The 16935-nt window shown below is 34.9% G+C and overlaps 1 protein-coding gene across 1 annotated transcript in view; it reads right to left on the bottom strand.

The window, feature by feature from the left end:
* RYR3 (ryanodine receptor 3) overlaps positions 1-16935 on the bottom strand; it is a 209575-nt gene that overhangs the window by 51138 nt on the left and 141502 nt on the right. Inside the window, 12 exon segments of the mRNA XM_032689828.1 lie at positions 1067-1387; positions 4226-4356; positions 5985-6066; positions 6985-7223; positions 8242-8302; positions 8551-8603; positions 10842-10963; positions 11562-11609; positions 11611-11630; positions 11922-12037; positions 16350-16473; positions 16648-16723. Of these exon segments, the coding sequence (XP_032545719.1) occupies positions 1067-1387; positions 4226-4356; positions 5985-6066; positions 6985-7223; positions 8242-8302; positions 8551-8603; positions 10842-10963; positions 11562-11609; positions 11611-11630; positions 11922-12037; positions 16350-16473; positions 16648-16723 (1393 nt within the window).

The raw sequence follows: 16935 nt of genomic DNA on the forward strand, positions 1-16935 counted from the left end.
ACTCTGAAGTTCTAGAAATGATAAAGGTTAAAGAGCTTCATATATTTCTGCATCATAAAATTCCTAATAAAACTGTGAATGTAGCTTTGTAAAAACTGTTTGTATTGAAAGACTGAACCACTGTGGATTTGGATAAGTATTTCAGTGTTATGTAAATTAAACTATTATGGTCTTTGCAAGTCACATGTCTCTAAGAACCTAAGCAAAGTAGAGGTTGAGACGCAAAGTCCTCAGAAAAATACTTTTTTTTTGGATTTTTGTGTGCGTGGGTGTGGGTTTTTTGTACCCTATGTCAAAACTGCAACAAATGTTCTCTACAATTAAGCAGCAAACTTCTTACTAAATTTTAATGGAATTCTTATTTTTATTAAGGATCTTCCAGAATTTAAAATAATACCAAAGTCAAGTACCAATGGGTACTGGGCAATCAAATTTAGCAGTAAATTATTACCTTTACATAAGTTTTTTCAAACCACATTATTGCATAGTACATATTTACACTGGTTAATATGAATGATAAAATTTAGATACAGTAAATTTCTTTATCTAGCTAGATTCTAAATCCTGTAGGACATTTTGAGAAAACTTTCAGCTCATTTAATAGATCACACATTTATTCAGGTAAACCAACTAATTTTGAACTTGGGTTACTCTTGAAATTATTTCACCATTTACAATTTCTTTGCATTTTGTCCTGATATTTCATGAACAGAATTCACAGGACTTATACCCTCTACCGTAAAACTCACTTCTTAGGTGTCTTGAAAATCAGCAAAACTGACAACTCCAAAATAAATTCTAAGGCTCTTATACAGTGCATAGAGGAGATATGTATTTTCAAAATCTGTTATGGTGTATAGAAAGCTCTCTACTTAAAGTGATGCTACACTGCATGTATAAAATGAATAATAAAAAAATAAATTGTTACTTATCTTTTGTTTATCTGTCTTTTATGATGGTTTTATTACAACTTAGTGCTATTATATCACTGGGCAATAAGATAAAGTATAAAAAGGTAATTAAATATTATTAGTAAAAATCACTCTTCAAAAAATGTTTACAGTACCTGCAATTCTTTTCATCCAAGATGCTTCATCTATTCCCAGATTGTTGTTAATGATTTTTAGAATGTTCCCAAGAACGATGCTCAGATGCTCAGACGTTATCATTGTACAGCAAGGCCCACCACTTTGAGGAACACTCTCAGACCCTCTTTCCCACCAGTAGGATAAATAGTTGCATAGCATGGGTAAGATAACCTCAATGACATGAGGCATTTCAGTATACCTTGCTCCAGACTCTGCTAAATCATTAATTTCCTTTATAAGTCCATCCAGCTGAGGGATCTCTGGACACATCTCTTCTACTGTATCAGGCATACCTAAAACTGCAAGTAAGGGTAGAAAAACAAAAGAATAATTAGCAAAATAAAAGAGGACACCTATGTTTAAACCCTATATTTAAAATACAAGTAACATTGTCACTCAGGTTTTTTTCCTTCACCGTCTTGGGCAGGTATATCTGTAGTAAGACTTTGGGGTATGCATGGGTATCTCCTTTCATAAATTATGTCTTTCTGATGATGTACATATAGCAATGATGTAAACAATATCTGCCATAAAGCGATGGCTTTACCATAATGTGTCCTGCAATTATCTGGTGAGCAGTGCAGCTAAAAGTGCAGAACAGAAAGATTATATTAATATTCAATCAATTCTGGCCAATATTTCCATAATCATTCACAACTTTTACACTTATTTGCCAAAGATTAAATCCACCTCAGGGAAAAGGAAACAACCAGCTTAAAATTATGGGTGGGGTTAAAATTTAACTGTACCTAGTTTATGAACTCTGCACATCTGTCTCCCAACAAAAATGTCAGGAAAGAATTCCAGTTGTCAGATGCTTGTATTAAAAACGGAAGGATGCTTATTCAGCAATTAACAACCCATCATAATTTAATGCCAGTCCCTCAAGCAAAACTCTTCTTCCACCAGTGCTGTTTCTATAAAGCAGAGCTGACAGGGAGGAAGGATTAGCAGAAGCTTTTTCATAACTGCTGTTATCTGGAAAAACTTGAGGCATATGTAATCTGTCTACCTACCCTTTTGTTTCTTGTTTGTTTGTTTAAAGGTACAATGATTTGGCAGGTAATGACTCTCATGTGGATCAACCAGGAAAATACTGAAATACTTTAAGATAGGAGTCCATCAAGAGTAAATTGGGAGAGAAGCAAGTGAAGAAAATCGATGTAGAAGGACTCATGCTCCTTTCAACAGAATCACAGAAAGGGTAAGGCTAGAAGGGACTGCACTGAGGTTGCATACAGACCAGGGAATGAGAGGCACTGCTACAGGAACGGACTTGGGGTCCTGGTTAATGGCAAGTTGAACGTGAGTCAGCAATGCCCTGGCAGCCAGGAGGGCCAACTGTGTCCTGGGGGGCATCAGGCAAAGCATCACCAACCCGTCGAGGGAGGGGATTGTCCTGCTCTGCTCTGCACTGGTGCGGCCTCACCTTGAATATTGTGTGCAGTTTTGGGCACCACAGTATAAAAAAGGCATTAACCTATTAGAGAGCATCCAAAGGAGGGCCATGAGGATGGTGAAGGGTCTGAAGGGGAAGCCGTATGAGTGCTTGAGGTCACTTGGTCTTTTCAGTCTGGAGAAGAGGAGGCTGAGGGGAGACCTTATTGCAGTCTAAAACTTCCTTGTGAGGGGAAGAGGAGGGACAAGTACTGATCTCTTCACTCTCATGACCAGTGACAGGACTCAAGGAAATGGCATGAAGCTGAGTCAGGGGAGGTTTAGATTAGGTATCAGGAAAAGGTTTTTCACCCAGAGGGTGGTTGGGCACTGGAACAGGCTCCACAGGGAAGTGGTCACAGCACCCGGCCTGCTGCCTGAGTTCAAGAAACGTTTGGACAATCCTCTCAGGCACATGGTGTGACTCTTGCGATGCCCGGTGCAAGTCTGGAAGTTAGACGCAATGATCTTAATGGGTCACTTCCAACTCAGCATATTCTATGATTCTATGATTTGGCCCAACCTCCCTCCTCAAGCAGGGTCATCCTAGAGCACATTGCACAGGCTCAAGCTGCGATGGTTCTTCAATATCCCCAGTGAGGGAGACACCACAACCTCTCTGGGCAATCTGTTCCAGTGTGTGGTCACCTGCACAATAAAGAAGTTCTTCCTTATATTGAGATGGAACTTCCTGTGCATCATTTTCTGCCTGTTGCCTCTTGTCCTATTGCTTGACACCTCTGAGAAGAGCCTGGCTCCATCTCCTTGTCACCCTCCTTTCAGAGACTCATATACGTTGATGAGGTCCCCTCTCAGTCATCCCTTCTTGATGCTGAACAGGTCCAGCTCCCTCAGCCTTTCTTCATAAGAGAGGTTCTCCAGTCCCTCAGTCATCTTTGTAGCCCTCTATTGGATCCGCTCCAGGAGCTCCATGTCTCTCTTATACTGAGATGCCCAGAAATGGACACAGCACTCCAGGTGAGGCCTCACCAGGCTGAGTAGAAGGGCAAGATCACCTACCTTGACCTGCTGGCAGTGCCTCTTCCTAATGCACCCCAGGATACCATTGGCCTTCTTGGCCACAAGGACACACTCCTGGCTCCTGGACAGCTTGTTGCCCACCAGGACCCCCAAGCCCTTCTCTGTAAAGCTGCTTTCCAGCAGGTACTGCTGCATGGAGTTATTCTTCCTCAGGTGTAGGACCCTGCATTTACTTTTGTTGAACTTCAGACATTTCTTCTCTGCTCATCTCTCCAACCTGTCAAGGTCCCTGTTTGATTAAGGTTTCATGGAATCAAAGTCTTATTCTGCCAGGAGTTCCCTAGACAAAACTGTTTTAGATTACTGGTAAGACAACAAAAAACATAGAAATTTGCTACATGTACGCAATTGTATATTTGCCAAAAAATATTGTAACATATATATGTTCTCTAACTAAGCTTCAAATATTACAGTATGCACCTTTAGAAAAGTATTCAAACATCATGTTCAGGAAAATATCTAGAAATATTAGGAGAAAGGGAAAAATGTTGACAGTTCCAACAAAATAGAGAAGGCTAAAATGATGAGTAATGAAACAGCAATAGTAGGAGTTCTCTATTGAGGCATATGTTTGGATTATTTTCATCATGCAACTTCTGTTACTTAGTTGGAGAGGAGTAAACAGCTTTTTTTTTTTTTTTTTGAGAAACAGTACTTACTTGCTCTTTCTCTTGCACTTTTTGTGTTGAAAACAGACAGTGGGTTGTAATGGTTGAGAGAAGGTTCAAGGAATGCTACTGGAATGGCTGCTGCAAGAGATGCCAAACACTCACCAAGTGCGGGACGCTGCCTGTATACGAGAGATATTAAAAGTCATCTGAGAGAAAAAGTCTTTCACTAGGCTATCAGTGTCTAGCATGCACAATAAAAAAGAAATAGTAATGCTTACTGATGGTTTATTTTGTCTTTTTAATACATTGGGAACTATTTGACAACTTTGAAAAATTGCATTTCTCAAATGAAAAAAACTACTGGAAATCACAGTGGTATAAGAAACACAATTAAAAAAACACCCCACCTCCACCAGTTCTGGTTCTAGCCAAGATAGGATTAATTTTTGCAGTAATGTCTACAACTGTAGTTTAAGAGCTTGAGACTTGTTAAAAACAAATTAAATGAAATCCACATTTGAAAACCTTTCACACAGACTTAAGAGACCAAATCAATTCCTTGAATATATCTAATCTGATCGCTCTTCCAGTCTAAGAAGACAACTGCAGTAGGCAAAGGTGATGCTGCTAGAATCAATGTAAAAGGTCTAATGCTTATAGCTTTTGCTAATCAAGCGGAGGCTTGTGCTGTGAGCACTTTTTATTGAAAGGCAGCTCAAACACAGTCACGTTTCATTTCCTGTGAGAAGACCCTGACTACTGGTTAGATAAAGGGTAAGGCACTTCTCATTTTTCCTATCAGATCTGTGTAAAGGAGTATTTAAGATCTTCAAGCCCAAAAAGAGATGAAAGAGAGTATAGCTTATTGATTTAGTGATGGATGCATAAATGCCTGAATAAGGAAGTACAAAAGAATGAGCTTGTGCACATATGTGCATGCATGCAGAGTGGGAGGAAAGATCTATCTACCAGACTGCTCTTGCATTTTGCATGAAAGAATTTTAAATAAACTTTGGAAGGAAAGAATTGGAGACCAGCATTCTTCGAACTAGGCAAAGCCTCTCCTAACCAGACTACTTGTACTTCCTCCAGTTTAGTCTGTCTCTCTCTCTGTGGATCTTAAACTTTTCATCATAAGAAAGGTCATGAAAATTGCCTAACCTACAACTTTCACAAGCATAAGGATAGGTTATCCTTATCTTAGTTCCTGTCTTATGATAGGGTTCTCTTTTCTGAACTGACAGATATGGACTTGGTCCCTTTTTAATGGAAGAGGATCTAAAATCCAGGGCTTGGAAGATAGTACAGCAACTAGATTCTTAAAGGAATTGCAGACCCTAGTCTTTTTTAAATGCTACTAACTAATGGTTTCATTCATAGAGTTAAATGTTGTCAGAATAATCTACATGTGCTCAGGATTTTATGCTCAGGACAACATTTGAGAACTCTGTATACACGTAGGTGTAAAACACATGCAGTCTACTTAGTACTCAGCCTACATTCCACAGCAACATGCAGTAGACAAACTTAATTGCAACCCATGGAAAAATTTAGCTTTTCCCATGGGAAAAATAAACTCTCTGCAGATACACTGACATATGCAGGATGAGTTATTTGTTTTTATTTAGTTTTGATTTTTTTTTGGTGGAATTGAATGCTAAAGTATAGGCAACTACTTTCAAGATAAAGTGTATTTTAAATATCTCTCATTGTTTCAAATTCACCTTTCATCCAAACTGCTTTATTACCTAAGTAACACACTCCTAAAGAAGAGAAAATTTTACATGCTGAGTGTTACATGTAATACCTTTCAACATAGATGTTCTTTCCAGTCCCAAGAGAATACAGGCTACAAAGAATTCTGTAACATGAAACTTGTACATCACCCACTAGAGGAAAATAAGAAGTATATTGTCAGTATTTATTCAGCTAAAGATTACTTTTCAAATATCAAACATCTATTTTATGTGATCCGTTTAAAAGCATCTAAACTTTTAACATATGTATCACTGAACTTTCTGGCTATAGATACTCTACATGGTATTACTTATCTTTAATTTCTCTAATACCTATTTTGTCATCTACATTTATTCCACAACCTAACAGATTATCAGACGTCCCAAGAGGACAACACATACTTGCTAATAAGATAATTGCAGGTTATCACACTCACAGAGTACAATTTTAAGCTAAACCACATCACTGTGTGTGTCTAACCTTTAGGTACGTGATCTAAAGTTTCACCATACTTTTAAAGAAAGTATTTTCATGGTTATCCACCTTTTAATTATGACCCAAATATATATAAAATTCTGGAAGATAATTAGAGACATTAGAGCATAAGACCATTCAGCATATTACTAAATTTCAAGGAGTCATTTCAGTATTTTTAAACTAAATGATGCTAAAAAGAGGGAAAACTTATATTTGAAGACCTACAGTAGTTTTCACATGTAAGGAGAAAACCCATAGGGAATTAATAGCAAGATGTCTCCCTTAATGAAATAAGAATTTTCTATAGAAAATTAGTTTCATCCACACAGTTGGTAAGACAGCACTTAAGGGGATATTTTAATTTCTCTCTCAATGTTTGAAGAAATATTGTACATAATTAACTTGAAACTTATTGAATATTATTTTTACACATGCACTAGAAATAAGATAGTATGCAGGTGATTTCAGATTTAATGCTGGAAATGTGCATGTTACTGAAAACGGAATTTCATCCTTTGAATCTATGCAGCATTACTAAAAAGCATTTGTACCATTATAACACAATAAACTTTTTTAAAAAATAAAGTACTTACAAAGTAAATCGATTCCAAACTGATATTGTGAAATGTGTTCAAAAAATGATGTCAAGATTGGTAACAATGCTACTGTAGTATAATTGATGTTTTGTGAAACACCCTTGATTTGTGTTCGTGAATGAGTAAATTTTCCAAGTTTAAGATTTTCTGAAGTTTTTTCCAAGTCTTCAGCAGCATTTTCAAAAAAGGCACGCAAGCCTGCTTTAACAAGTTCAGATCCTGATTTCATAACAGTTCTGAAACATAATAAGGGAAAAAATATTGCATTGAACTTCAGCAGTTGTAAAGAGCTGTACATACGTTAGTTACATTCTATCAGTCTTTGAAGATACACACACGGTATCAATTACCTTTACATTATGAACAGAGAAGGGCACTTACATTTGCATAGTGGTATAAGCAACAATTAGCTTTGGCTACTTAATACAAAATAATAACAACAAAGACCTTGATTCCACAGTCTTGGCTTTCCAGTTTTTGTGATCTGCTTTCAAACAAGATAATGCCTTCTCAGTAAATATCATAAGTGGTGAGAAAGCTCCTCCATAAAATGTGCTCAAAACCCCCCAACTCTTAATCTCTACATTTTTATGGGAGCCCCAGTAACTAGGTATGTAAGTCAAGATACTTCAAAGTACCTTAAATCTAGAAAATGCAACTGCAATACCAGCGTCACTGTCCCATTCCTTAATTTTTTTGCACTCTTCTCCAACTCCTTAATGAAGCTTCTAGTGCTGTTATTCACAATAAGTTCGTTGTCAGGCTGCTATGTAACATAACCAGGCCAGAAATCAACTCAAATTAGAAAACTATTCTGGCTTCTGTCTTAATCTTCATAATCATTTCAATGATAAACAGTAAGTTAGCAAATGTAACTATGCTCATATATCAATACACTGCGTGCTTCTAATGACAAATTTTCCACTACGCACTAAACTCTTTCAATATCTGTGGGTATCAATACTTGCAGTTCCAAAGTTTGTGTCATTTATATCTCCTAGAAGTCTTCAAATGTCCTTGGAAACAGGGACAAGAGTTTTCAATGTTTTAATGACAGGCATTGAACAGAAAAATATAGTTGAAACACTTCAGACAAAATCTGCTAATATGACAGACAATATCTGAATTACTGATGCTGCTAATATAATTTATTATAAATAAAGAATTAAAAAAATACAGAAATGACCCAACTGCTTCTGAAAAGCTCTACAATGCCTTTGTAGTTTGTAGTTGGTACAAATGTTGCAAACTTACCGTGTGTCAAGAGACTGAGCTAAGATGTGCAGGCAGTTCACCATTGTGGCAGAATCACTACCTGGTTAGAAAGAGATACTATGAGAACAATACTAGAACCTGTCACTTCTTGTTGCTTCAACAGTTTACATATTTTATTAAGTGTTAGCTTAATAGAAGAGCCATGTTCAATGCAGTCGCTAGTTACACTAGAAGTTTATGCACCATGTTATAGAATTTTGCCTATATTTGTGAAAAATTTCAGGTATGTTAGAAACAACGGTTATACATTCTTTATATTTTGAACTTTATCAAGATCTTTCTTACAACTTACCAAAAGTGAGATCCTATGTCTAACAAGAGCAGCTAGCTTGCAGAACAGGCTAAAGAATTAAAAAACCGGAGAGAGTGAGAGAAGACAAGACAAAGGTTAAAGATTTATTTAGAATATGAGGTAAAGAGTATTAGGAATATGAAAAAGAAATCACAACATAGGAAAATCCTGGAAAGTGTATTTTGAGTTATACATGATAACAATCAACTGCATTAAGCAGAATAACGTTTTTAATCTTCTGAGGTCTCTCATTTTCTAAGCTTCACTACTTCAGAGATGACTTGAAATGTGAAACTTTCTTTTGATTACAGTGGTTTCCAACAATTGCACACTATATGGTTGAGTCATTCTTTATGGCTAATACTTCTGAATAAGAATTTTTTTTTTTGTAAGAACAAGAAAAATGAGAAATATTTTAGTGTTTCACTTGGCATTCTACAGGAAGTGAATGTTAAAAATCTTCATACAATTTAAAATAATTTGCAAAGATATTCTTTGTAAATAAAGAAATTAATCTGTGTTTACCCTCTGATGATGATAAGATGAATCCAGAAATATATACAGACTAGAAGAGTTTCTGGCAAGTATATCAGAAACTTGCATATCTAACCTATCTGTCAAAATAGTAGAATAATTTAGAGAATAAATCAGCAGCTCTCTAAAGGGGCTACTTTAACAAAGACAGCTAGGCAGACTTGTATATCATTTGTGCTATACTTTACAAATGGAATTAGGACATAACAAAATGAAGCATATACCTTAGGAATTGGTATGGTCTCTTACTAACCACAGATTGTTACTGTTATCTTCACAATAGTAAGGAAATACTATACTTCCTATAAGATGAAAATAGCAGATAGTCACTTTTCTCAATGAAGAATGCACAAAGAATTATAAGATATTTCTGAAATGATATTAGCAGACGTATGCTAGACACCTAACCTCTTCATGTGCCTTGGTAAAGTCACTTTGTATAGCCCTATAAACATCCTTCTAGATTCATTATGCTGACCTGACTGACTTTAAGGAAGTAACAGGAACATTCAGAGAGGAGGCATGAAACTTAAATGCTACTTCCATCCTCCTGAACCTGAGATGACTTTCCCAGCTACTGGGAAATGCACGTTTGTATGTAATATACATGAGAGCTCAGTAAAACATAATCTTAGGGACTTAACACTCATCCTTACAGGTAACTGCTATATAAGGACTACCACCTACACAGAAGGTGGAAACAAAAGAGTAATAATAATTTAGAGAAATGCAAAAATATGTTGAAAGATAAACTGAAGACTGGAATCTAGGACGTTGAGTGCTAGGCCTGATCTTACGTAACAGCATGTAAGTAACCTTTAGTTTCAAATTTGATATCTACTTTCCATTGGAAATGATAGTTAACTCTGGTCAATGTAGTGAAGGAAAGTGAAAAAAAAATCTGAGAACCTACAGGTAAAGTAAGAAAGCGTGAGAGTAAAACAGGTTTAAATATTACATTTCAAAATTTCCCAAAGAAAATAACTGGCAGCACACCTTAAGTGGAAGAAAAAACCCAGCAAAAAACATATTAAGTTACAGTTATAGTTAAAGCTCAATTAAATATTAATATTAAATCTTAGTTGAGGAAAAATTAAATTCATATTTTTGTATAGGCAACACATTATAAATTAAAATGCAAAAATCTCTTTTTAATTAAGTTCTCTAAAATAACTTTGCATCAAATGGCTGACTCAAACCAAACTGGAAACAGTACAGATAACTAAAAATTATTAAATTCCAGCAATATTTATGCAGGGGTAGAAGTAATTTTGTATCAATTCTTGAATCTGTAATTCCCTCTAGAGAGCTGCATCATGGTATTTTTAACATTTTTTTAATATGTATAAAATTAAATAAATGTGACACCATTTAAATGATCCTAGAGTGGAAAAAGCTCTCAACCAGAAACTGCCACCAACAATGGAACACAAACTCACAAGAAACTAAGTAGTTCCATTGCTCACAGAATAATTATTAATACTTTATGCTATCGCCCACAACTACATATCCTTAAATATATAGTAGTTAAAGATAGTTAATTCTTTAATTATATATACATACATACATACATATATATATGTTAAAGAATACTAAAATGAGGACTTTTATTTACTCACTGTTATTTTGATAGAGAATAAATATTCACTTTCCAGCTGAGAAACTGAACTTCTGACTATCTTTCTCTTTAATCTAAGAAAAGTCCTTTAGTTATCTATATAAAATCTTCCTGTATATTTCTTAATTTTCTTACCTTGCTACCATTTCCTTCTCCTTATTTGATGCATATCCACTGCTACTGAGGGTTTTTGATGGAGAAGACAGGAAGTAGAGGCAGTGATTTGTAAAGTACTGATCAACTAATGGTAAAAGAACCTAAGAAATACAGATACAAAATACATTTTTTACAGAGTTCAATGGCGAATACAGCAGCAATACTCTGATTGGTCAAAGTTTATTTAAAGAATTTTAGTTCTGTAACAGTTGTATTTTCCCATTTCAGAGACAAAATCATCTAAATTAAAAACTCAAGTCTTACAACTTTATTTAAAGTTACATAAATAACAAACAGTTACACAAAGATATCTGTTTTGTATCTAATATTGCATAGGAATATTTCTTCCTGATTATTAGGTGATGTTATGCACTTCAGTGATCTCTTGTGGTAAAAAATTTCAGAAATAATTTATATATTCAGTGAAAGTATTTAATTTCATGTAAAAAATAAAATGCCTTTAATTTCTATGTTCCTTCTCATACACAAGGAGATATATTGAAGTATTTTAAAATATTTGAATCCAGTAAATATATTGAAATATTTTTGAAGATGTTTCAAAATGTTTGATAACTATTTGATTACTTACCACAAAAAAATGGAAAATATGTATTACTATTATGTGAAAAGCAGTCTAAAGTTCCATATTCTGTATAATGGAATGTATATGAACATTACTTGAAATACTAAGTCACTCACTTTAGCAAAGAATTTTATTTCTTGGTCATGTGGGAGATTTTCAGTTTTTTCCACTGGTTACAATGGCTTCTGCAAGGATACAATCAAGGCAGACACACAAATAAGAATCTGTCTAATAATGAATAACACAATAGCCTTTCAAATAGCCTTGCAAACTTAGTTTTACTGAAATAAAAATAAAACAACAGAAACTGTTTGGCTAGTTACAAATGTGCAAGAATTTAATCTGCAAGATAAAAGACAGGATTTAAGTTTTTTAAATGCAATAAATATAGCATTCACTACAAATGTAAACATATCAATCCAAATATTTAAATATCGACAATTCTAATTATTTTCAGAAGAAAATATGCAACTTACCCAAATGTGCAATAAACTCTTGAGCAGAATCAACATATTTTAAAATTTTCTTCAGAAACTTAAAGGCAAACCTCTTTTCCATGGATGAAGCATCCAACTCCATGTCATTCAGGCCCCTGTTTCAGAAAGGATTAAGAGAAATAGCACTCATGATGACAGTAGTACAAATTAAAACAGTACTATGAAGCATTCCATGCCTTATTATCTTTTTATTATGGTAAATTTTTACAAGAAGGAGAAATTGACTTTCCATAGCAACACTTAGTCATCAACTACCTGGCAAGAAACAGAAACATGAGCTGATTTTAATAAGAGGTATAATAGCTTGTGATTAAAGTATCCATAATATATGTATTTTAGAACTTCAGAGTGCTATCTTATTGCACAAACAAAGCCATGGTACATCTGAATCTAACAAAGTAATACACTGGTCACTCAATTTCTACTGCTGGTACAATAAAGTGCCAAATGTTTAGGAAGTCAGCAGTTCCATCTTTACAAAATAAGTTTAAGTACTACTCTTTATTTAACTATTCACTGTTAAACTTCATTTTTTCTTTGAATTTTATCAAAGACTGAAGTCAAAATTACTTCAGCTACTAAATGAAAACTTCAATGTAAGTAACAAACTACTATACTACTAAAATGTTTGAAAAATTTCAACAGTATACAATAATTTCTAAAGAGGCATGTATTATTTATTCTTAAGATAAATTCATGACATAAATCCCGACTGGTACATGCAAGATATTAAAGAGGAATAAAAATGTGTGGTTGTCAGTGCCTAGATTTAAAACACTGGATTTTATTTTAACTACAAATGAAACCTAAGTGACTGAATTCTAAAATTCTTTAGGATCAGAGAAAAATTTAGGTTGGAAGGAACCTCTGAAAGTCATCTGATCCAAGTCCCATCTCAAAGCAAAGCCAAAAGATCAGGTTGCTCAGAACCTTGTCCAGCATGTACTGAGTAGCTTCCAGGATCGAATCTCATGATGACTCTGAAGAACCTACAGTAATTTTAACCACCCCTTCTGGGAACAAATAATGGTGGAATATTTCATATGTATAACTGGAATTTTCCTTGTAAGAACTTGTTACTTTTGAGGAGACAGTGTTTACCTCATCGTCTCTATTACCATTAAGCAGTTGAAGACAGCAGTAAATCCCATCATATCCTTCTATTTTAAAACTGAAAAATCCCCTTATCTTTCCTCAGTCTTCCTGGCATGACGTGCATGCCAATCCCCAAAGCATCTCAGTGGCCTCCCACTTGAGCAACTCTGTTTTCTTCAATGGTTTCCTTAGCACTCGTGAGCCAAAAACTCCATCAACCTGCAGACCACACTTAGTAATAAAGCCAGTACACAGTCAGCCTTTGTCATCACAAGGACATATTCCTGATTTATGTTCAACTTGCACAATTCAGTGTGCTCTTTTTCATAGATGCTCTCAGGTTCAATTCCCCTATTCCTGGGGTTATTCCATCCTGGGTATAGGACTTTGCATTTACCTTTGTTCACCCTCACAAGAGTTCTGTCAGCCCATTTCTCCAGCCCATCAGAGTTCCTCTGATGGGTAGCCAAACTCTCCAATTCATTGCTAAGGGTTCATTCCACAAAACTGCTCATGATGCATTCTGTCTTGGGCATCCAGGACAAGAACAGGGATTTTTTTTCTTCTTCCTTTTGAAGTCACATAACCCTATAGGGCTTTTAATTTATTCTGGTTTCAAACATGTTTGCTTTTACAAGTTGTTATTTCTTTCCTTTTTGTTTCCTTGAGATTTTCATGTACATTTGTTTAGTCTGCAACTTCTTCATAGTCTCTTTATACCAACATTAAAAGGACTATAAATTATACTTCGGATTTTCTGTTGATAGATGGTGTTTAACACCTGGGACATCTAACTGCCTTGCCAAGTGAGGAAGCAACTGGGTAACATTAAGGGAAACAAACCTCTGGTTACCCACAATGGCAACTTCATATGCTTCTGTACAGACTCTTCAAATAGTAGCAGATAGGAAGAGTTGGTCTTTAGCAATTAGAGAAAATGAGTGGGCTAATGGAAACGCAGAGACTACAGAGGGGCAGTGTACTGAACAGCGTGTCTGAGGTAAGGAAGAAGGGAGGAACCGGTAGTTTGTGGTACTCAGGCAATAGCAAGAAAGGAACAAGAAAGCAGGGAAGATGCTGGGCTCGTTGTAGTATGGAAAAAATGATCATTTGTACTAAGATTTCTTAGCACTGTGTGGGACTTAATTAGGGAGAATAAATGAAGATTAGACTAACAGTTGTAAAACAGCTATGAGATTAATCCAAGGAAAAAAGTAATTCTGTGGTAGAAGGTTGATGCAGCAGAAATTTAACAAAAAAAGTATCTCATAATAAAATGGATGTTCTTGACCATATCAGCGCATAGTTAAGAGTAAAGGAACAGTTATAGTCTGGAGATACAGAATCAGAGAACTAAGGACCCCTCCCAAAATCATTTTAAACATAAATTTAGAAGGACTCTAATCTCCCATTTTACAGTTACATTGAAAAAAGTTTCTATTTGAAGAGTTCTAGTTTAAATACTTTTATGAACTCCTATTAATTTACATATCACCTGTGTAATCAAAGTATTTGGTCTGTATTAACAGCTATGTATGGTTGAGAGGCATCTCCCACTGCCTCACTCTCACAAAGGAGACTAAGTATTTATTTGTATTTTCAGTGAGATCACTGTACATATTCTCCTTTTGAGTTTATAAGAAGTCACAGCTCCCAAGAGACTACATGTACTTTCCTAAATATTGAAATACATTGGTGGGTTTGTGAAATAACAAAAGCAGCAGCAAAGGAACTTACAGAGATTTAAAGATGTTTAAGAAAATATCATGTTTTTTCTAACGTGTACTTGAGTAAGGCCTGAGAGATTTATCTGTACATCACAAACACACAAAGTGTTTCAAAAGTGTTCTCAACAAAGAAAGAGAAAAACAAACCAAACCAAACCAAAACAGCAGAGGCAGATGGTATATGTAAGGTACACATGCTGTTCCACCTATTCATTTCCAGTTATAAACAATTTCTATGTTTTAATGCTTAGTCCAATGTTTCTAAGAATAACATTCTGGAAATGTGATAACTGCAATGAGTAATTCAAAAGATTTTATATATATATATATGTGCACATATTCATCTGAAGGAAACATTGAGAAGAGAATAATTTTGATTCATCCTTACACAGACAATTGCTGCAAACTCCTCACCCACACCAACAGAGAGTTTGAACGTGCTTTTTCAAGTTGACTTGTCCCATGAGTTAACACTGAAAACATTGCCCTCCTGACATAAAGAGACACAGCTGCAAAATTTAAACAATTCCATTGGTGTTTCAAAAGATCATTCATTTTCAGGAACTAATCTTATTCAATGGCTCTAAAGCAATTATGGAGGATATAAAAGTATTTGGTGGCATACCTACATTTTGGATTCAGGCTGGGAGCCTACATATGTGGCAGGAGGGAATTTCTCTCTGTACTAGCGCAGAAGTGTATATTTAGAACTGTTTTCTCATATCTTAAGAAATGTAACTTTGTTGAAGCCAACAAAGTTACCTTTCCCAGGTCCTAATCATTGATTTGTATAAATTTCTGAGTATACTTTCAAAAGGGATGCAGACTTGAAAAGTAGATATAAATGAAAATAGGAAATGAAGAACATTTACAGAAAAATTTGTTCATGAATACAGTTTAGTTTACAAAAATGTTTAATGCCAGCAAAATTGTGGTTTCCTATGTGCTTAGGTGTTCCACGTACAATAAAACATGATAGTTTAGTATAATAATTCACAATTCCAAAATATACAGTCAAAAAATACAGGTTAAGAAGTCATTTTAATTTCACTGACAGTGACAATTTCAATGACAGCTTACTTTGAGACACAGCAATTTAAGTTAGAGTACAAATAATAAAGTCTATGCTTTTGCTTGAGCAGAAGTTAAGGATGAAATGCCCACAAAATAGCCACTTAGTCTTACGAAAGCACAGAACTCAATCCAGTATTTTTTCAAAAACTGGATTAAAAACCAGTTTTACATACATGTGTTTCAGTATCAGACTTCATATTTATTTTCCTGTGATCATTACTGACACTGCTGGCTGCTATTAGAGAATTTAGATGCTTAAATTCTCTGCCTTTTTAATTACATTACTGTTGCATTTTGTGTTTACTATGATCACATACTCATTAAAAATAATACCTGTCTATACTATTTCAGAAGGGACTTTCTGAACTTAAAAATAACAAATACTATGATTCATAGAAGATATGCCAAATGGTAATTATGTTAATAACTACTACACTGCAGTGAGATAAAAACATCATGCTGGTTTGCGCACTGAATGTAAACAAGCATATCAGAAAAATGTGCAACTTACCGAGATATGATTATACCATTGACTTGAAGGAATTTAAACAGCTCCTGTGCCTTTTCACGGTCTCGTGATTTCTCCTTGGCTGTCAGTGTATCATAAGGTACCAATAAAGGATGACTACCTCCACCTTTAGTAAGTTGAAAAGCTGTTAGTTTTTCTATTCTAAGATTTATTTTAATTCATGTATGAAAGGAACTATTCAATTTTGATTCTTACACTGTCTTCTTTCAGATTGCTTCTTCTCCCTCATTTTCCTTGTCTTTTTTTTTTTTTTTGTATAGATCACAGGATTTTGGCTTACCTTTGCTTTCCAACTCCATTTTCTTCTTTTTGGCCCATATATTATGGTAGTTTTCTGCCATTACCTCAACCATTCCCTATGTTACCACCAGAAAAAAACAAGATGCAAAATTAGAAGATGACAATTAAAAATTCTGTAATTCTACATAATTTTACTATCTTGAGTAAAGTCTACACTCTTGTGGCAAAGAAACATCATAGTTAAGTGTCAGGTCTATGTTCAGGTGTTTTTTGAAGTCAGCACAAGCACAGGATACACATATATCACATACTATTATCAGCTCCTTCC

The sequence above is a fragment of the Chiroxiphia lanceolata genome, chromosome 6 (genome assembly GCF_009829145.1).
Source record: "Chiroxiphia lanceolata isolate bChiLan1 chromosome 6, bChiLan1.pri, whole genome shotgun sequence".
Lineage (NCBI taxonomy): Eukaryota > Metazoa > Chordata > Aves > Passeriformes > Pipridae > Chiroxiphia > Chiroxiphia lanceolata.